This window comes from Typopeltis vanoorti, chromosome 2 (assembly GCF_054136105.1).
Source record: "Typopeltis vanoorti isolate ZY-2024b chromosome 2, IOZ_Tvanoo_1.0, whole genome shotgun sequence".
Taxonomy (NCBI): Eukaryota; Metazoa; Arthropoda; class Arachnida; order Uropygi; family Thelyphonidae; genus Typopeltis; species Typopeltis vanoorti.
Window position 1 is genome coordinate 128,683,224 of NC_143550.1, and position 23,340 is coordinate 128,706,563.

General features: G+C 36.0%; 1 protein-coding gene across 1 annotated transcript in view; it reads right to left on the reverse strand.

Moving 5' to 3' along the window:
• The window catches only part of LOC150109426 (endothelin-converting enzyme 1-like), a 297,401-nt gene that overhangs the window by 59,164 nt on the left and 214,897 nt on the right, over nt 1–23,340 (reverse strand). Inside the window, exon 14 of the mRNA XM_090413095.1 lies at nt 23,086–23,210. Coding sequence (XP_090269221.1) covers nt 23,086–23,210 — 125 coding nt within the window. The remainder of the gene's footprint in view (nt 1–23,085; nt 23,211–23,340) is intronic.

Genomic DNA, 23,340 nt, shown 5'->3' on the forward strand with positions numbered 1-23,340 from the left:
ATTTCACATAGTATGCTGAAAAGAGAATGATTTGATCAATGGTTATTCTAATGGCCTGACCTCTAGTGAAAATAAAATTACAATAAATAAATGAAATAAAATAAATTAACTACATCAAAGCTATATTCTATATAAGACAACACCAGAGAAACATTCTTTCATATACATAGTTTTGTTACAGTAAAAACGATGTTCTAATTTAACATTATTTTCTACTTCTCCTTTTTTTCTATCCTTTTTCTGGTTTTTTATAGCAGGCTTACCACGACACCGTTTCTTACTTATATTTTCTTTCTTCTATCAAATCCTACTGGCCACGCTATTACTTGTTATACTATTTATATATCGTATTGTACCCCCTTTCCTCTATTGATCCCTCTTTTATTTGTTTAATACATGGCTATTATTATCTTAGCTCTTTCACATATGCAAATAAATTGCTGGTCTCCTATTAAGTTAATTTATTTCTTAGGATCTTTGCAGTCTAATTGGTCTCTTTACTTTCTAAACATCATCTTATCACACAACAATCTGATGGAGTTCACCCTATAAGTATTAACACATTTATTTTTTACTGCGCCAGCTAATACCTATGATAGAAAGGATTCTTGCTCAGGGTGACCCCTTCAGAGTGATATATGATAACTAGAATCAGGATTAATCTTATCCCTCCGCTTGCTTACTTCATTCTTACAGTCGTGGCTCACTTAATATATTTATTCTCTTGGGTTTATCCCGCTTATTTCGTTGATTTTTTTATGAGCGGTGGTTTTGAATTCATATAACACAAGCAGATCAGGCAAGTACATAAAAGAAACAGTTTAATGAACCTTAAGGAGACGTACAATTATACAATTCAAACAGGTTAGTGTGGATGCACACAATTTAGATCAAAGGCTCTAAATAATTTATACTAATTACACATATTAAATTGCAATAACCACTAATACAATCAATTTTGTGTAATCTCATAGGTAATCATCATGCCATTCTGATGCACGTAGCCTTAAGTTAACACACTAACATAATTTATACATTAAGCTTAGCGTAATCAGATATCTACTTGGCCTCGTGGGCAAACAAATCTTGACACTATTTTGGGCCTATGCTTAGTTGTAGGCTATTCTTACAGTCCCTTAAAGCTTAGTCCATTACAAATGTTCTCACAGGGAATTCCCTCTCTTCTATAACAGGAAATAGGATCTTAAAAGTCTACATCACCATCTCTGTTCTTGAATTCTTAAATCTTTGTTCCTGCCTCGTCTGGTCATCAAGGCCTTCGATATAGTCCCTTTAGAGGATATCTTCTGTCGATCTGAGCGAGTAGAATCTTATTGGGAAAATTGGGAGGTAGCACGGCAATGTTGCCTTGTACGGCCAGCATCAATTTGGTTCTTCCATCGCACGACAACGCACAACTATCCTAGAGCACGGACATAGCTTGGCCCAATACGAACGCTACGACAGATGAACCAAATGCCTTCCCTGACAACGAGCTCGACCACTGTCCGAGAGATCAGGAACCAGGAATCCAGAAAAAAAGATCTCGAGTCGTGCTTGCAAGGCCTTTTTGTCTAATTTTCTCCTCTCGGCAATTCTCGATCTTCGCAATTCACGCCAATGCGGTCACGTGAGCTAACGTCAATCTCCTTAGCTCCCCCTATTTTAATTGCACATGTGCCCGCTTTTCTTTCCTGGAAGACGCTTAGCTTTCCTTTTCCAGTACTTCTCCCTCTTCCTTCTTTTTCATAATGCAGGATGGCAAAAGTGACCCTTGAACCCTGACTCATTGGCCTTGCTAATTTAGTACTAGAGACTGGTCTTTTATAAGTGGATTTGTCAGCTTACATGGATCTATAACTGGTCCACACTTAATACAGATTATATATAAAAACTTACTATACAAATTTATGTGATTCCTAATTTATAATTGTTCTGCACTTGTAAACAGCTTACACTTATCTAATTGCCAACATTCCATATTCTCTGCCTAAGTTGTATTAAGGTGTGACCTGAATAATTTACATTAAACATTTCTTAACCCGTTCAGGACACAACAACATGACAATTGCTATATTAGATTTAGGATCCTGAATTACCTATGGTCCTGTTTATAATTAATTCTTAGGGAGAAAGGTTAAGTGGGTAGAATATGTGCCTTCCATATGCATGGAATTTTTAGACCATCATTATTGTTAAGATTAGGGTGACTGATAAGAATCTCACAAACCTACTTAAATTTATGTTCATACCATATTTTGGTGTGCTGTATGTAACGTGTTCAGGGCATGATCAGAAAGACCAGCTTGACCACAGTTATTATATTTAATGTGTCGCTTATGTTCCTTTTTTCTGATAGGAATTGTGAGTCCTGTTTCCCCTATATAGGGCAAATTAAAGGTGCAATGAATACGGTATACTCCAGGGTGGGCCAGCGGAGGGAGTGAATAATTAGATGAGTTGAGTAAGTTCTTTAATTTTGCAGGAAAAATACAACCTTAAAGGTGGCTTTAAGGTTGCATTTTTGTTGTACAGTATACCATATTCATTGCGCCTGTAATTTGCCCTATATAGGGGAAACAGGACACACAATTCCTATCAGAAAAAAGGAACATAAATGACACATTAAATATAATAACTATGGTCAAGCTGGTCTTTCTGATCATGCTCTGAACACATTACATAGAACTGACTGGAAAAGCAATGATGATCTAAAAATTCCAAGGATATGGAAAATACATGTTCTACCCACTTAACATTTCTCCCTAAGAGTTAATTGTAAATAAAAAAACCATAAGTAATCCATGATCCTAAATCAATTGTCATGTCAAATTAGGACATCATTTTTACTGTAACAAAACTATGTATATGAAAGAATGTTTCTCTGATGTTGTCTTAAATAGAATATAGCTTTGATGTAGTTAATTTATTTCATTTCATTTATTTATTGTAATTTTATTTTGTTTTCACTAGGGATCAGGCAGTAAAATAACTGTTGATCAAATCATTCTCTCTTCAGCATACTCTGTGAAATGCAATTTAGCTTGTCTCTGTATGTATGTATGTATGTATGTATGTATATATATATATATATATATATACGGGCTTACGAGATTACCACCCTGCATCAAGGGTCGACTCGTTTGAAACAAACTGGAGAAAGCCCTCGGTGAAGTGCAAATATAGCCCCCGGCACTACAGAAACTTCAACTAGGCCTTTTTATTAGACCTCGAAAACCTAATTCTCCCTTCTCCAACTGGAGTAAACCAACTGTCAACTGTCCTGCCATTCCAACTTCTACTGCAACAACGAGGACAGGTTGGTCACCGGGTGACCAACTGCCCCTGGTACCATAACTGTGTTGCAATAATGAGAAAGTAATCACCGTGCCCCATATAAACAATCCCGCCTTTCTTTAAACATCCAACATTTCATCTGCAAACTTTCAACGGGCTTAGTTTGAGTAGAAATAAAAATGTTTGATCTTTCAAAGAAAGCAAGTCAGAAATAACACCTACCTCAGTTCCAGCAAAACTGTATGAGAGTCCCTCATAAATAGTCACCTGCAAGTAGGTGTCAGAAACACCTACTTCAATATAAGCAAAACTGCATGGGAGACACTTATATACAGTCACCTACAAGTAGGTGTCACAGAAATAACTCCTACTTCAGTATTAGCAAAACTATATGATTGTCCCTTATAAAGAGTCATCTGCTTTCGCATTCTTTCCACTCTAAACATGAATGCTGTAACGAGATGCTGATTTTATTATGGCCAACATATCTTTTGGCATTCGTGTTTGGAGTGGAAAGAATGCGAAAGCAGACAATTTTTAATAAGGGTCACTCATGGAGTTTTTGTTGATATTGAAGTATATCATCCTCTATAGACTTATAGAGGATGACTCTCTATAAGTGTCTCTGATACAGGTTTCTGACACTGAAGTGGGTCTTATTTCTGATGCCTACTTGAAGGCGACTGTTTAAGAGGATGACATACAGTTTTGCTGAAACTGAGGTAGGTGATATTTCTGACTTGCTTTCTTTAAAACATCAACTATCTTTATTTCCACCCAAATCAAGCCCATTGGAAGTTTGCAAATGAATGGTTTCTTATGTGTATACCCCAGATGATGATCTTATATGAAGGTTGAAATGTCAGGAAATTAAAATAATTATTTTAATTTCCTGACATTTCATCGGTTGTATAAGTCCATAATTTGTGTAAAATGAATGCTGATCACCGTATAGCATTAAAGGAAAGGACTAGAGAAAATGCCTTTTTTATAGTTTATTTTACTTAAAATTTATCTAATTGAAATGAAATTCTAATGATGATTACATATTAAAAACCTCTCATGTTGATGTTTAGTGAAAAAAATAGATGTCAAAAGCTAATAATTAAATTTATTTAGCTAATTAGATTTGTTGTTGTTATGTGCTATGCTATCCAGTCATTTTCGACTCTTGGCGAACACTGTGAACAAAGGCTCCATCTCACTCGGCCCCTTGTTCTTTCTTTCAGTAATTGTAAGTTCAAGTTGGTAAGTTCTTTTATGTTCTTCATCCAACTCTTTTGTGGCTTTCTTCTTCTCATTTCTTCAATCTTCCCCAACATAACTGCCTTTTCAAATGATTCATCAGCTCGCATAACATGTTCAAAGTACATCAACTTCTGTTTAGTGATCATCGCCTCCAAGGAGCATTCTGTCTTTAATAGTCTCCTCTACACCCATAATTCAAATGAATCAATTTGCTTTCTGTCTTCTTAATAATCCAGCTTTCACATCCATACATCTCTACTGGAAATACCATTGCTTTGGCAATTCTAACTTTCATGGTCTTACTCACACCTCTATCTTTCATAATTTTTGTAAGGTTTACCATAGCTTTTTTTTCCCCATGACTATCCATCTTTTAATTTCATCTTCACATTTACCATCATTTCTAATTCTGGACCCCAGTAAATCATAATTTTCAATGATTTCTATTTTTATCTCCCTCTATAATAAATTCATTTAAATTACCAGAAGTCATCACATTTGTTTTGCTGATGTTTAAAGCCCGGCTTTGTTATTTTCCGCCTTAACCAATACAGTCAACCACTCCAGGTCTTTTAATTTCGGCTATGAGGGGTGTATCATTTGCATATCTTAAATTGTTTCTTTTTCCACTAATCTTAATTTCAGCTGGATATTTGTCTCAATCAGCCATTCTCATAATAACTATAAATATTAAAAAGGTAAGACAACAGTATACAACCCAGCCGCATCCTTTTTTCCACTTGAACATTGTTTCTCCAAAGATTGTTTTTACTGAAGCTTCTTGGTTGTCGTACAGCTCTCTTATCAAGAGAATAAATGTTCAGGTATTCTCATAGATCTCATTACAATCCACAGTCTGTTGTGATCCACACGATCAAAAACTTTCTTTTAATCAATAAAACAGATGAATACTTTCTTCTGAAATTCTCTTGTTCTTTCCATAATCCATATCATGTTTGCTATTGGTCTCTAGTTTCTCTACCTCACCTAAAGCCTGCCTGTTCTTGTGGCATTTCTCTATTCACATATGGCTCCAACCTTTGTTGGATCATTTTAAGCCTAACTTTACTTGCATGCAAAATTAAAGTGATGGTTCTATAATTTTCACAATCTCTGGAATTTGATATTTTTGGAACTGGGATGAATACTGATGTTTTCCAATCTAGGACAGTATATTTTCTTCCAAACCTGTTGACAAATTTCAATCAATAGATTCACTACTTCATCCCCAGCTGCTCTCAATAACTCCACACCATCAGTTCCAGGAGCTTTTCCTTTTGGATAATTAGATGACTAAGCTGATATTTCGCCATGTAGTAGAAAGGCAAACACAGACTAATTGTAAAAGGTGGGCTCCTACATTCCTAACAGGTATTCTCTATAGGTGTGGTGATGGACTGGTTGAAGATCTCAAAGTGATGGTCTTCCAGATTTTTTGCTATATAATGCAGCTGAATTTGTTTGGAGAATGTTGTAATGCTATGGCGAATTCCGGAAGTAGTCTCTCTGATTTAAATCTGTTTCTATATAGAAGGGAGGTTTTTCCTCATTGAATCTGGTGATCTGTATCCATGGCATGGTCTGCCATCTCTAAATGACTGTAGTTCTGTTTTTCTAGATGGATATAAGTAGTTCTTCCTGTATCCATCTGTCCAAAGTATTTAAGCTTGCAGGATCAAGGGGAAATTCTATACCCAGGATGGTCCAGATGGTGGTGAGGATGTTTAGGTCATTATGCAGAAACAGATTTCGATCAGAGACTGCCCTCTTAACTGTATCAATCTACGTAGATCTTGGTATTCCTCTTTTTCCAACCATCTTGGCATTAACTACCTGTGTCACTAATCTTTTCTCTCTGATTCTGTTCAGATGACCATATCAACCAAAAATTAGTTCTGTTCACACATTCATGATTGCTAATAAAGTCCAGTTTCTAACATCTATTATTAATATGATTAGCTACCTGTTTGCTCGCCTATTTTAAATTAGCACTCTCATATCCGTGGTCTCTAGTCTTTGGTATTGTTTTTTTTATTTGTTATACAGATCTCAGATCTATAAATTGAACTTCAGTGTATTTTTTACTAGCTTTTTTTCATACAAATTTCTTCAACTGATTCCCACCAAACCAGCTTTGCTTATTCTATTGTCTATTGCCATCTTCATTAAAAGTTATGACTAAATAGTTGAAATTTTTTACTTGTTGTGTAGGTTCTCCATTCAAAATGCAACTGATATTTTCAATGTTCCTGCCTATTTTCACAGTTTTCTCTTTTTATTGCTGATTTTCACATTATATTTGTTAGAGGACTTATTAATTTAGTTAAAGAATTCTAGAGGCTTGTACTGCATTTATTTAAGAGTATAACATTCAACTGCATAAAATAAAGAGCTAAGAATAACATTTCCTTTGATATCTGGCCTAATACCACTCTCCTTTGAAATGTGCTGTACTGCTCAATATCATACCCTGTTTATACCATATGTAGTGTTTTGAATAAATTCTCTTGACACCTTGTCATATGTGTTTTTCACATCTAAAAAACTTAAAATACAGATCCATGATTTCTCAACTGTTTGTCTTAAAGTGAAAATCCAATCATGATAACCTGTATTCGGCCTGGCATCCAAACTTGTTCTTTTCTAAGTTTATCTGCAACAATTTTTCTTACCCTGAAGTATGCTTGCATAAATATCTGGAAAACTCAGTAGGGAAATTCCTGTTTAATGCTCACAATGGTTTATTCCTCTTTTCATAGATGGATATTATGAAAGCTCTACTCCAATCACCTGGAATTCAACCTTCTGACCAAATGTTCTGGAATTATGCAGTGTGGCCACTTTAAAACTTGAATATCATCTACTCCATCTGCTTTTCCACATTTCAAGGGTCTGATGGCTTTTTCTACTCAAGTATTCCTGATTGCATTATTCCACTGTGATGTCATTTCTTGTTTCACTTAACAGCCTTTCAAAGTAATTACTCCAGACCTCTTTACTTTAAGTTTCTATATCACCTTTATGAAGTATGATCTTTTACAGTAATTTCCTCCATCTCTAAGCTTTTCAAAAACCTTCATAACATTTTGCAACTGTCATGATATTTATCTTCTATATTCTAACCAAAGTGTTTGCATGACTCTTGTTTACTACTTTTACATACTTTTTTTTTTACATTTTTCTCTGTATCCTATCAGGAAGTCTATTGAGTTTCTGCTAGAAACTTTTGATATGCTTTCTTCTTTTCCAGGACAGTATCTTTAGCTTCTTGAGTCCACTTTGAAGTTTGTATCTTTTCAGACAACTTCACCACATGCCTATCTGACTGAATCAATGTTTCTTCAGTTTTCCACTGTGACTCCAAGATTTGATTCTTGCTTTCAAAGTCTTTCATTTTTTCTTGAATACTATTTGAGGCTACATTCTTTTTAGTTCTTACATATTTTTCTTTTCAATATGAAATTATTCATTTTATCCTGCTCAACTAAATTGTTATGACTTCCTATTTCATCCTATATATATACTTTTGCACCTTAAACAAAGGTGAAGATATTATTATCAACAATAATATGAACAATATACCAGGACATGGTACATTAGTACTATGTGTGGGATATGGACCCCCCCCTCTATTTAGATTCATTTATATATAAATATTATTATTATATTTTCATTTATTTTTTTTATCTACTCTGGAAGCCATGCTCTAAAAACCAATCATAAAACTTTTTCAAGCCACTTGAGGCCTCCAATAAGCAGACCAGTGGTTTCACACTGGGCAGTGAAATTCATCTGCTACCTAAAGACAATCACATACTTCCATACCCACAGCAGGATTCAAACCTCCAGTCTGTAGGTTGGAGAGTGGATAAGTTAACCACTCAGCGAGCCAGGTTTAGATCTCCAACAAAAACAAACTTTTTCTTTTCATGTCAGCTGCCTTCTCTAAGGAAAATTCTTATATACTTCTTCCTTAGTGGAACCTTTCTGTGGCATCATAAGCACAAATAAGTCCTTGTCCAGTTCTCTATTTTGATGTTTGCCATATCACTCTATTTGATATTGCTTACCATTCAAGAAGATTATCATTGTGTTTAGTGCCAAATACTATTGGTCCTCTTTCCTTTCCTTAATCATTATTGCTGAATATAGCATTTTATAGTCATTCAGAAAAAGTTTACATGTTTGTGTCTTCTTTTATTTCAGTGACATTAATTAGGTTGATTTGGTACTTCTCTAATTCTTCTGCCAGTTCTATTTCTCATAGTTCCATACTTTTATGTTAATGGTGCCTATCTTGAATATTATACTTTTCAAATTACAATATTCATTTTTAAGTTCACAACTGAAGACTGACTGAGATCTAATTAAATGTTAAAAGAAGAAATGTCAATATATGTAGTTAATAGCTACACAATTAATAAATGTAAGAGAACTACAGGTACATACTGTTATGAGGCTGTTAAACTTGTTATTAAGTTGGAATACTACAGGCTAGATAACAGTATTCCAGAAACTAGTTTAATACCATAATTTTTATTAAATTTATTAAAATAAATAATTTTTGTAATTTCCTTGATTAGATAAGACAGCTGATCTAGGATCTGATATGCAAGCATACCAACCCTAGAATCCCATCTTTATGTTCTGCTCTGACTCAGAATTTCCTGGCCTCAGTCATTTTGGCTGAAAAACTGCAATTTACAGCCAAAGCAACCAACCAATCAAAATTTCATTATCACACTTTGTAGTAATCGTTTGCTATCTTTATTGCCCTCCAAATTCTGATAATCAATCTTTGTTTATCTTGGAAGCTGGATTTTCTGCAGTTAGCCCACAAAAAACTTTTAGTCTACACACTACTAACAAGGATGGACTTATATATATATATATATATATATATATATATATATATATATATATTTAACCTTGCTGAAATCTTGAACTTTATGGATGGTGCAGAGTACTGCCTCATTTGTGCATTTATAAAACCTAATCCATTATAATTTACCATCTTATTGTGTGTGTGTGTGTGTGTGTGTGTGGTGGAGAGGGAAGAGGAATAGAATATTATCCTATTAATTGTTTTGTTTACGACAATACACTCCATTCCTCTTTCTTAGATGACCAACCTTGCAGAGTTAAAGTATCCTGACTACAAGATCCTCCATAACCAATACCTTGAACACTAACATAAATGTCATATTTCAGAGAGATGAGAACAACTTTGTCAATTTCAATGTTACCAAAATGCAGACCTGTCTCTTAGAAAGGTTGTGCTTTGTTGTCTGTACCTATGATAACACTTATATTTCCTCCCAGGTCTCTCTCTTTCTCTGTTCTTGGGCTAACTTAATCCTTGTCTTTCCTGGCAGAAATGCATCAAATGCATCTAAACTGTTGAAAAGAAGGCAACAGACCCCTCCCCCATGGGAAAGATGCATCATGGCATGTAATGAGTCATGTGTTTGTAGCTGGTGTATATTGGAAGAATAACCACCAGAGGGGATGCAATCCTAGCTCGCCTCCTCATGGCGCACCTTGGATAATGCTAAATGAGCAAGACCGACTTTGGCAGCCAGTCTATCCATAGATCTCCTGGCTACTAACTACATGCAGCAATCAGAAATGAATGGTTTGAAGAACCAACTGACTAGAAATCTCGGACCCCAAGTCCGAATCTGTCATCTTAACATCAAAGGAATTAGCAAATCAAAATGTGAATACCTTTCAAAATTCCTTCTTGACCAAAATATAGACATTGTACTCCTCCAGGAAACACATGCTGCTACTGAAGAAGACTTGTATAGAAGAGGGAGAATATACGGCTACCAGCTTATAGGAGCAACTTACCACCATGCATATGGCATAGCGATATATGCCTGCAACAACATTGAGCAGATCGAACTTGTTACTGCATCAAGTGATGATGATGTCAGCTTGATCGTGAAGAAGTTGGGCGAATTGACGCTTGCTAATGTCTACAAGCCACCAAATGTCCAATGGCCTCAACAAGATCTCCCGCTTTTGAGTCACCCAACTATATATACAGGCAACTTCAATAACCACCATGAGTTATGGAAGTATGCTCAGAATGATGAATGCGGCATAGCCCTCGCCGACTGGGCTGAGACCTCCAATATCTACTTGGTCTTTGGCACTACAGAACGTGGCACCTTCAGATCAGCAGCATGGAGAAGAGACTATAATCCTGACCTCTGCTTCGTCACCTCTACCTGCTCAAAGAAGAGTTCTCGGTGACTTCCCTCACAGCCAACATCGACTGGTCCTCCTTGAAGTGGGCATAAAAATACCTCTTGTCTGATCAATTCCCCATCCTGAGATGGAATCTTCGAAGAGCCGACTGGGAAAAATACCATTGACCTTGACAAGTGTGTTCATTTCATACCTCTTGTACCCAATAACTACAATCGATTTGGAGGAGCTGTCATCTCGACAGCTAAAAAACATATCTCCAGGGACTACAGAAAGGAGTATATCCCTGGATGGAATGAACGGAGTGAACAGCTCTACGAGAAATTTATGGAAATCGGTGATCTGGAAATCGCAGAAGATCTCCTTCACATCTTAGATGCAACAGGACAACAACGTTGGATCGAAACAGTTGAGAGACTGGATCTCAGGCACTCCAGCAGGAAGGCCTGGAGTGTATTATGGAAGCTAGGAGGCACTACAATGATGACTACTAAAAAGACAGATGTCACACCAAACCAAGTTGCTAGCCACATTACTAGAATCTCGAGATGCCAATGTGATAGAAACCATACCATCAAAGTTAAAAGAGAAATCAGAGACTTGAAGGCAAAGCTACAAGAGGAATCAGAATATGCAAGACCCTTCAGCGATGGGGAAATCAACAATGTACTAGCTGGTACAAATACGGGAAAGGCCCCGGGGGTTGACGGAGTTCACCCGGAATTTTTTATTCATGCTGGCAAAAATACCAAAAAATGGCTCGTCTGTTTCTTCTCGGAAATAATGAACCCCGCTGTGTTGCCAAAGGAATTTAAGAGAGCTAAGATCATAGCCCTTCCCAGGCCAGAAAATCAACTGACAACTCACAAAACTATCGTCCAATCGCACTACTAAACTGCATATATAAACTACTGGAAAGACTACTGTACAACCGCATAAGCAACACCATCCTTGAACACGTTCTGATAGATCAGGCAGGCTTTAGGCCCAATCGCAACTGTTGTGACCAGGTTCTGGCGCTAACATCATACAATGAAGCAGGCTTTCAACAAAATCTAAAAACCCAGGCGCTGACATCATACATTGAAGCGGGCTTTCAACAAAATCTAAAAACTTCCATAGCTTTTCTTGATTTAACTGCCGCATACGACACTGTCTGAAGAGAGGGCATACTGTATAAACTAATGAAAGTACTACCATGCCGAAGAACGATACAGCTTGTTAATAATATGCTTAGCAATAGATATTTCCGTGTTGTCCTTGGAGAATATATCAATAATCAGAAGAAACTCAACAACGGCCTACCACAAGGCTCAGTCTGGCCCCTCTCTTATTTAACCTATACATAGCTGACCTGCCAGATATAGCATCTAGAAAATTCTGCTATGCGAATGACATAGCATTAGCCACCAGAAATAGAAAACTAAGACGGACGGAGGACACTCTCACAAATGACCTTGCTGACATGCATAACTACTTTAAAAAATGGAGACTGCAACCAAGCCAAAGTAAAACTGAAGTGTCAGCATTCCATCTCAGCAATAAACTGGCACATGACGAGCACTGAACATCCGATTTGGAAATTCAGTTCTACACCATAACAAATATCCTAAATACCTGGGAGTTACACTTGATCGCACCTTATCATATAAGAAACATGCTGAAAATACAGCTGGAAAAATAAGAACTAGAAACAACATCCAGAATTATGTGGCACTTCTTGGGGTGCAGTAGCAACCACATTAAGAACATTCACACTCAGAATGTTTTTTTCAGTGGCAGAGTACTGCACTCCTGTTTGGCTCAACAGCTGCCATACCAAACTAATTGACTGCCAGTTTAACACCACAATGCGACTTATCACTGGAACCATAAAAACAACTCCTATTTACTTGCTCCCAATGCTGAGTAACATAACACCACCAAACCTACGAAGACATTATGCTCTACTACGTGAATATGATAAAATATTCAGAAATACTGAATTGCCTATACACAGTGACATGCTAGAACTACAGCCCAACAGACTGAAAGCAAGAAAGTCCCCTCTCTGTGAAGCTAAACACCTGAGAATGACCAACTACAATACTAAAGAATAATGGAAACGAATGTGGAGCATAAATACCAATGCTCAACTCCAAACTTGGTTTAATAGACATCGTCTCAACATCCCAGGTATGGAACTGAGCCAAAAGACATGGAAAACGCTGAACAGGATTCACACCGGACATGGAAGATGTGCAAGCTCTCTGTAAAAGTGGGGAAAAATTCCCTCACCGGAATGTGACTTTGGGCACCCGAATCAATCAAAACCACATCTCTACTGAGTGCAGTCTTCGTGCATACACAGGTCAAAGAAACGACTTCCTGGAGGCGACATTGCCTGTTATAGACTGGATCAGACAACTTATCTTAACCTATAAGTGTTTTGTTTGTTGAAAGTATAAGTGTCTTTGTTTTATGCTAATCGTTTATCATGTACTTTTTATATATTTATTTTGACTTATGTACCTTTATAACAGCATGTAGATTGCCACATGCTAAATAAATATATTTATTTTGACTTATGTACCTTTATAACAGCATGTAGATTGCCACATGCTAAATAAATAAATTGAAAGAATATGCTACCAAGTCAGCATAACTGTATTTGGGTTAAATGGCTGCATAAGGGGAACTGATAGAGTTTGAAAGAGGCGCTTTAATAGGATACCATGTTGCAGATGCTTAACTTGGTTTGTTGACAAATTGGGCCATCCTAGGTAAACAACCAGTGATACCATACTGAGATGGAAGCACAGGGAGCCAACTGCAAATACTACCTGCAGTGGACAACCCACCACACCCACTGAATGTGACCGCAGAGTGCTACAAAGGATAATATATAAAAACTGCCATTTGTCGGCTGACATGTTGAATGCAGAGTTCCAGGCACTGACTGGAACATGAATCTGCACAAAAACATTCAAAACCGACGCTCACAACATGGGTTTCCATGGTAGGACTGCAATATGCAGACTCTACATTACTTGAAATAACATGCAGCATTGTCTTCAGTGGTGCAAAGAGTGTAACATAACAATACAGTAGGAAGTTGAAACTTGGAAAGCTGTATTATGGAGCAACAAATCATGCTAGATTATATATAACATTATATATATAAAATGAACATTGAAGATTCACAAAGTTGTGGGAACAGTGGCAGCAGATGATTTTCAGTGTTCCTGGCACGAGACCACTATCCTGTTCATTTGAGGCTTGAAATGGCAAAAAAAATGTCATGCATGGTCTCTGAAGTAGGGTTCACAAATTATCTAATCCTCAGCCCACTCTCACAGTAATTGCATAAAAAAACCTTTTGTGGGTTGTGGTGTCATAAAAAAAAATTAGTTGTTTGATCAGTGAAATAACCTAAATCAATAAGTCCTTCACATTGCTTTATTCTTAGGAGAACTAATCTTTTCCTCTGACCAATGTATACTTGGATAAATTCAAGTACTGCAAAGCCAACATCTATGATTAATTGCCAGTTAAAAAATAAAGAATAGTGGATTTTTTGGCTGATCTTTGTTCAGAGTTGAGTTTGCTGGAGTAAGAGATGTGAATGCTAAATTGCTGAATGAATCTGGCAATTAATTAGTTTGTACTATGTACTTGGTGTGATTTCAAATGCTGAATATCTACTATTGTGGAATTATTGGTACAGTAGATATTTTTAGCTCGTATCTCAAACAGCTACTGATGGCGTGTCTATTATAATCTTTTGGAAAAAAAAAAAGTTGTTCAAGAAAGTTTTCTTAAAAGGGTTTTGTCATTTATGGTAATAGACTGTAGATTAAAGGTCTGATGAGTGTGAATTTCTATGCAGAAAAGTAATGCAAAATAAACATAGTGGTGTTTTGGTGGGAGTATATCAAGGGGAATAGGATGCAACAATGTGTTAAATATTAATTATGTGGTTCTCTCTAACTACACATTGTCTGATGTTATTTAAATATGAAAAGATTGCTTTTAAATTTTAATAGTCACAGGATCAAATAACAAAAACATCATCAACAGTTCATTTACACCAGTGGAGATAGATGTAATTTTCAATTCTATACAAAATCTTTCTTTCTTACAAATATTTGCAAAGATCACCAAGAGCAATTCTCTATCTTTCTCCTTACTATCATTTGTTATCAGAAATACTACTACTGTTTTCCTGTTGTTTTATCACTGTTCTGCCTTTAAACATTTCACAATTTACATTGGTATAATTATTATTATTTTTGTTAATCTCCATGGAGCCATAATGAGCTAGGAAGTTACTTACACTACCTGCATTCACAATGCACTCCATTCCACTCACTAACAACTTTCCACATAATAAATCTATTTCTCATACTTCTTCACCACATCTTTATACAACTTTCAGTGATGGCCTCTTGTTCTTCCCATCTTAACATCCACTCTTTTTATAGTTTCCATATGTGGTCTGACTAATGCCTAATGTAGAGGCACCACCACCTCCTTATCACTACATGTCAATGGACTTTTTATAATAGCAGTAATACAATGTGCAGTCCTTGCAACATGCCCTCGAAACTTCACTCCACTGCCTACCATTGCTCCAGGATCCTGAATCTCATCCACTTCCTGAAGTACAGCTCGACAATACAGTACATAGACTTACATCTCTGTATTCAAGAGTATAAATTGTATATAGTTTTGAAAGGATCAGTGTTAACTAATTCCAAGAGGCATTTAGTGTATTATGTCTGCTAACTAGCTTGGGAACATAATGTTCTCTTTTAAGGAATAAAAAAACTTGCGCAGCCATTGAATAAAAAAAAAAAAAAAAAAAAAAAAATGGGAAAAAGTTCACTATATCTTGTAAAATTCTAATTCAAGTCTATAAGATCTGAATTAGAATGCTAAACTAAATTTGCTAAATTAATGCTAAACTAAATTTGAATGCTCCATGGAGATATTTATGAAGGCAACAAGACATGAAAATAGGAAAAACGAAATACTAACAACAGCCTGGAATAAACTCACCCAATAAAAGGAACTTTATAGCTTCTGCTATAAACCACAATGAAAACTATGAAATAAAAATTGTTTTATTCTACTAGTTTCTTTGCACTATGGCAGACTTCACCAAGAATAAAAATATTTTAAATTTGAAAACAGTGGCAGAACAATTTTTAATAAATAAATACAAAATTTTCATTTAAACTGATAATGCATACTGTGCTGAGATGTCACATGATTCATTAAGATAAGATTTTTATTAATTCTGTTGGGCACTGTCATTTCAGTCACTCCTTTAAATCTGATAATATAGCTGTTTAAACTATCCATCACATTCTCGTGAGTTGCTAAATTATCTGATATTTTTTTTAGAAGTATGAAATGCTAGGCTGTATTTATGAGGTCTGTTCTGTTCTGTTTTTGATCTTATGTTGGAGGTTTAATGGATTTTTTACAACACTCAAAAAGAATTAAAATAGAATTGAATACTTCCTATATTTCGTCCTAGTCACTAGGACATCTACGGGGATTACAAAAACAATTAATGTAACATGCACACAAAAACTTCCAATACTAAGCCCAACCACGTGGGTGACACTAAAGTCTTATTTAGGTGAAGCGCCCTCTAAGGGCGGTAGTAGGTGCCCTGGAATGTAAGGTGGGACCTCTGGTGATGAGTGTTTCCCAAATCTTCGGAAGCTTAATGCAACCGTATTTATTAAGATTTGGTTGGTTTCTGAGAGCTGCTGCTGCTTCTAAGAAAAGTCTCTCTTTCTTGAATTTGCTGTGGTGGAGCATGGTGGTTTTCTTCCATGATACTCTGTGGGTGGTGTCCAAAACATGGTCAGCCAAGCCTGAATGGCCATAGTTGTGTTTAACGATGTACGACTTATGTTCCTCCAGGCGGATGGATGCTGATCTGCCTGTCTGTCCAAAGTACGCAAGCTTACAGGAACAGGGTACTTTGTAAACTCCAAGCAGAGAGAGAGGAGGGAGCTGATCTTTCGTAGAACGGATAAGGGTAGCAAGTTTGCGGTAGGGCTTATATGCAAACGCAAACTTGCTATCCTTATCCATTCTATGAAAGATCAGCTCCCTCCTCCTCTCTCTCTCTCTCTCTCTCTGCCTGGAGAGAGAGAGAGGAGGAGGGAGCCTTAAGTGCTGTGAGGACATAATGTCCTCACAAAGCCTCTACACAAGAACTGTTTTTGATATGTTCTTTCATGAGGATTTCTTCAGAACATACCACATGCAAAGAAAATATATAAACCCCTGGACTTTTAAGCCATTAATGAGGTTGTTTGGGTGGCCTAAACATCAGGAACTTTTTTATCATACGTGTGAAGGCAATTCTGAGGTTGTACTGTTTCAATACATGAGCTATTTTATCAGTGATGTTTTTCATGTATGGTCAAGTAATTGAGTAATTGTGCCTTTATAATTCATGTTTTCTTGCATGTATGCTGATAATATATATATTATTTAAAAAAAATATATTGTGGGTAGTTTTAGCGATTGTTTAGAAGCAGTTCTGAGGCAATCCATTTCTTGTTCCTTTTTTGTTATTGTTACTAGATATAGTACATGCTCTATCTTTGAAGGTTCTTTATGACAAGTCACTTCTGAGCAGGCTGTTAGAAGTAGCATGTAAATCTATATAGCATATTTTATTTTCATAGAATACAACCAAAGTTTTAGTCTTTTTATTTCTGTTTATCATGCCATATTTGTTACAGCTATTATTTAATTTAGTTAGAGAATCCTGGAGACTCGCACTAGACATATTTAAGAGCACAACATCATCTGCATAAAGCAAAGAGCTAAGTTTGGTATCTCTAATTCTTATACCAGGCCTAATGCCACTTTCATTTATAATGTGATCCATATAGATGATGAATAAGAGTGAGATAACATGCATCCTTGTCTTACCCCTGATTTTACATAAAATCAATTTCCTGTATTTTCTTCAATTCTAACTGCTGACTTACAACTTAAATATAGGTGATGTATTGCTCTGTATATGTTTGAAAAGCTTTTCACTGGGCACCTTGTCATATGCCTTTTTCAGATCTACAAAACTCAAGTACAGATCAGTGGCGGCTTGTACATAAGCACTGCGACACTGCAGCACCCCCAAGGAAAAAACTAAAAAATTAAATTTTGTTTGTGTTTATAAATAATAACAATGTTTACAACATTATATAAATGCAATATAGCATGTTCAAGGTTACAGCTTATGTTTTGACATTGACTGAATAGTTAATAATTGGAATTGCTTGATTAACGCTTTAGTTAATCAAGCAATTCCAATTCAAGCAATTCAAGGAATTATCACGTCAGTTGCAGCTAGACTCGCCGATATTCGTTTGCACTTGTCGCTGCACATAACAAGTGAATCTGATACTGCTCGCTGAGAGTGTCGCTACAGATAAATTGTATGCTTGTGCACATTATTTCTGCGAGATATGAAACTTTATTATTGGTGTGTGTTCGTGGTGAAATATTTTTAAAAAATATCATCATCATCATCAAATTCCTGCCATGTACCAACAAGGGGTGTACAGGATATGACTATACTACATGAAAAAATTATATCGTTACTAACTTCCTATCTACAATTTTCCTCCAAATCAGTCTTGTCAAGACTCCAACATTATCAGATCTTATATTTCTATTGTCTAAGGCACTTTGTACCGTATCAATCCACCTATATCTTGGTCTTCCTCTGGGTCGTTTTCCTGCCAACCTGGGAGAGAACACTTGTTTTGCTAATCTTTCCTCGCCCATTCTGTTTAGGTGACCATACCACCTGAGATTAGCTCTGCTAACGCATTCCTGGATGCAGACAATGTCAAGTTCTTTCCTAATATCCTCATTTTTAATATGATATTGCCATTGATGCCATCTGTTCACGCCTCTAATCTTTCTCAGGACACTCATACCTGCAGTCTCTAGTCTTTGGTCAAGTGTTTTACTTCTGACCCAGCTCTCAGATCCATAAGTCAAAACTGGTTTGAATACTGTCTTGTATACAGCCAATTTAGTGTTCCGACCAATTTCTCTCTTATTCCATATGAATTTATTCAATTGACTTCCCACCATACCAGCTTTGCTGATTCTGTTGTCTATTTCTATATTTAATTTACCATCTTTAGTAAAAATCGTGCCTAAGTAGCTGAAATGTTTTACTTGTTCTACAGGTTCTTCATTCAAAACACAGTTGACATTTTCAATGATTCTGCCTGTTTTCATTGTCTTTGTCTTTTTATTGCTGACCTTCATACCATATCTATTACAACAGCTATTCAATTTAGAGAATCTTGCAGACTTGTAGCGGATTTATTTAGAAGTATAACACCATCCGCATAAAGCAAAGAGCTGACATTAACATCTCCAATTTTGATATCATGTTTAATACCATTTTCCTTCATAATGTGATCCATATAGATAATGAATAACAGAGGGGATAATGTACATCCTTGTCTCACACCAGATTTAACATTAAACCATCTTCCTGTACTTCCTTCAATTCTAACTGCTGACTTACAACTCAAATAAAGACTAAGTATTGCTTGATATAATGCCCCATTGACACCATATAATTGCAGCGTATTGAATAGCTTCTCTCTTGGCACCTTATCATATGCCTTTTCCAAATCGACAAAACTTAAATACAGATCTTTGTTATATTTCCATGCTTTCTCGACTATTTGTCGTAAAGTGAAGATCTGATCCTGACAGCCTCTGTTTGGCCTGAATCCAGCTTGTTCTTCACCAAGCTTTTCTTCCACAATTCTTCTCAACCGTTTCTCAAGTATACTTGCATAGATCTTGCCAGGAACACTCAGTAGGGAAATACCTCTGTAATTCTCACATTCAGTTTTATTTCCCTTTTTATATACGGGTACTATAAGAGCTCTACTCCAATCATCGGGAATTCGTCCCTCTGTCCAGGCTTTCTGAACTATGCAGTGCAGCCACTGTAAGACTCTTATACCACCATACTTCAGCATTTCTGGTCGAATATCATCTACTCCTGCTGCCTTTCCACATTTCAAGTCTTTGATGGCTTTTTCTACTTCAAGTATGGATATGTATTCCTTCCTGCATGCCTGGTCAGTGTTTTTTACCACTGTGCTGTCATCACTGCTTGCTTCATTTAGCAGTTTTTCAAAGTAATTACTCCATACTTCAAGGATATCTTTTATTCCAGTTTTCATGTCACCTTTATCATCTCTAACTCCTTTTACAGCACTCTTTCCTCCATTCTTAAGCTTCTTCAACAACCTCCAGAATATTTTGCCACCTTCTTGATATTTATTTTCTATATTCTTGCCAAAGTCCTCCCATGACTTTTGTTTAGCTAGTTTTTCCACAGTATTTAGCATTCTTGCATTAGTCTCTATATTCTCTAAGAGCACAAGCTGACTTATTTGACAGGAACTTTTGATATGCTTTCTTCTTTTCCTTCACTGCCTCTTTAACTTCCTGTGTCCACCAGGGAGTTCTGATTTTTCTATCCTTGCAGATAACCTCACCACATGCCTCTCTGGCTGAATCAATCAGTGTTTTCTTGAAGGCTTGCCACTGAATCTCCAAGGTTTGGTTCCTGTTCTCAAACTCTTTTATTTTTTCTTAAATAATCTTTGTGTATTTTAGTCTACAGTTCACATCTGAGAGCTGCTCAACTTTTATTCGCTTTAAAACTTTCTTACATGTTACTCTTTTCAATATGAAATTCAATTTTATCCTGCTCAAGACTAAATAGTGATCACTTCCAATTTCAAATCCTCTGTACACTCTGGTGTCCTGCACCAGGGAGAAAACATCACTATCAACAATAACATGTCAATGAGACTTTTCTTTTCTTTAAAAAATTTTAAAAAAGATTATAACGAAATTACAATGAAATATTTTGCAAAAATAATTTTGCCAAAAATATTTTATCCTCACCACGAACACACACCAATAATAAAAGTTTCATCTCTCAGAGAAATAACATATGCAAGCATACAATTTATTTGTAGCGACACTACTCAATGAGCAGTGTCGAACTCACTTGTTACGTGCAGTGACAAGTGGAAATGAATATAAGCGAGTTTCAAAATTCTCAGAGTATGTAAATTTACTTATTAATCAATTGATTACTGATTAGGAAAAAATGAATTATTTTTCTTATTTTGTATATGCAGCACCCCCCCCCCCCCACTTAAAATTTTCACCAGCCGCCACTGGTACAGATCCTTGTCATATTCCTATGATTTCTCAACTATTTGTCTTAAAGTGAAACTCTAATCTTGACAACATGTATTTGGCCTGAACCCAGCTTGTTCTTTGCCAAGTTTCTCTTCAACAACCTTTCTCAACTTCTTTTCAAGTATGCTTGCATAAATCTTACCTGGAACACTTAAAAGAGAAATTCTTCTGTAATTTTCATATTCACTTTTATTCCCTTTTTTTATAGATGGGTACTATGAGAGCCACTCTGATCATTAGGAATTTGACCTTCTGACCAGGCCCTCTGAATTATGCAGTGCAGCCACTGCAAAACTTTTATACCTCCATACTTCAGCATTTTCTGATCGAATATCATCTACTCCAGCAGCCTTTCCACATTTCAAGTTTTTGATCGCTTTTCCTATCTCAAGTATTGATATGCACTCCTCTTTGCATTCCTCTGCAAAATTTTCTAGTATGATTCCATCATTGCTTGGTTCATTTAACAGTCTTTCAAAGTAATTACTCTAGACATCTAGGATATCCTTATCTGCAGTTTTCATGTCACCTTTATCATCTTTGATTGCTTTTACAGTATTCCTTCCTCTGTTTCTAAGCTTCTTGAATAGCCTTATGAACATTTTGCCACCTTCCCGATATTTATTTTCCATACTCTTACCAAAGTCTTCCCATGACTTTTGTTTGGCCACTTTTACACATAGTTTAGCTCCCTTACATTTTTCTCTGTATTATTTCAGGGCATGTGTTGACTTATTTGGTAGGAACTTTTGGTATATTTTCTTCTTTTACAGGACTGCTTCTTTAACTTGTATCCACCATAGTGTTCTTATTTTTCTATTCTTGCAGACAACTTCACCACATACCACCCTAGATGAATCAATGTCTTCTTCAAAGTTTGCCACTGAGACTCCAAGGTTTGGTTCTTGTAAAAGCTGCTCAACTTAAATTCTTTTTAAAACTTTTTTACATACTGTTCTTTTCAATGTGATATCCATTTTTATCCTGCTTAGTACTAAGTAATGGTCACTTCCAATTTCAAATTCTCTGTACACTCTTGTATCCTGAATGAGCATGAAGGTATCACTATGAATAATGACATAGTCAATGATGCTTTTCTTATTTATTGTATCTTCTCTCCATGTGAACTTGTGCACATCTTTATGTTGAAACATGGTGTTAGTAATGACTATTCCATGTCCTGAGCAGAAGTCCAGTAAATACTTATTATTAGCTTTGCCCTTTTCTCCAAATTTTCCCCAAATGTTCCTATATATTCTTGGTGGGATTCATTTCCTACTTTGCTGTTCAGATATCTAACAAGGACACTCTTTCCATTTTGTTTATGTAAGCTGCCTGTTCTAATGACTCAAAAAATTCCTCCACTTGTCCCCATTTTGAAGTTTGCCCACATAACCCTACTTGAACTGCCTTCCAATCAAGAAGTTTATCTTCATGTTTGGTAGTAAATACTATTGCTACTTCTTCTGTTCCTTGATTCTTATTGCCTGAAAACAACATCCTATACTTATTATTTAGCAAGATCTTACCTGCTTTTGTGTTCTTTGCCTCAGTAAGGTCAATTATGTCCACATGGTACTTTTCCAATTCTTCTGCAAATTTGATTTCCTTTTCATTAATATTCATTACATTGATGGTTCCTATCTTCAATTCTTCTGATGTGGGGTTTATTCTTCTTCTAGATGTTGATTGAAGCTTGTTCCAGTAGCTGACTTTTCACTGTTCACCCTAGTTCCCTGATGACAACAAGGAACTAGAGTGCACAGTCGGCATGAAATCTCATGGGAGCACCATGTAGAGGTGAGGACTGGACATTAGGTCAAAAGCCCATTTGGTTCTCCGCATTTCTGAAAGATGATGTGGAGGTCTCCTCCCAGTTATTTGGCTTTGACTCTTTAGCGACAGCTATAATTACTTAATGTTGTAATATTTTTCTAATAAAAAAAATGAAGCGATATAGCTCATTTTTTTTTAAAGCAAAGTAGCAATGGTTATCATTAGATATAGCTATCCAAATATTAATTATCGATTATGAAAAAGTAATGAACTTACTGTAACTCCCTGATAGGAATAATTGAACAGATTCATTTCTAAGCATTGTTGCTGTTTAGCAAACACTTGAGTTGAGCTATTACTCAACCAAATATCCAATGTTCCCTTTTCATTATACTGAATACCTGTAGATGAATTTGCAATACATCAGTTAACAAAAAGTTCTTTAAAGGCAGCTCAGTATAGTTTATTGGTAGATAGTAACATGGAATCAAATAACAAGAACTCTATTCAAAAAATTCATATACAGAATAC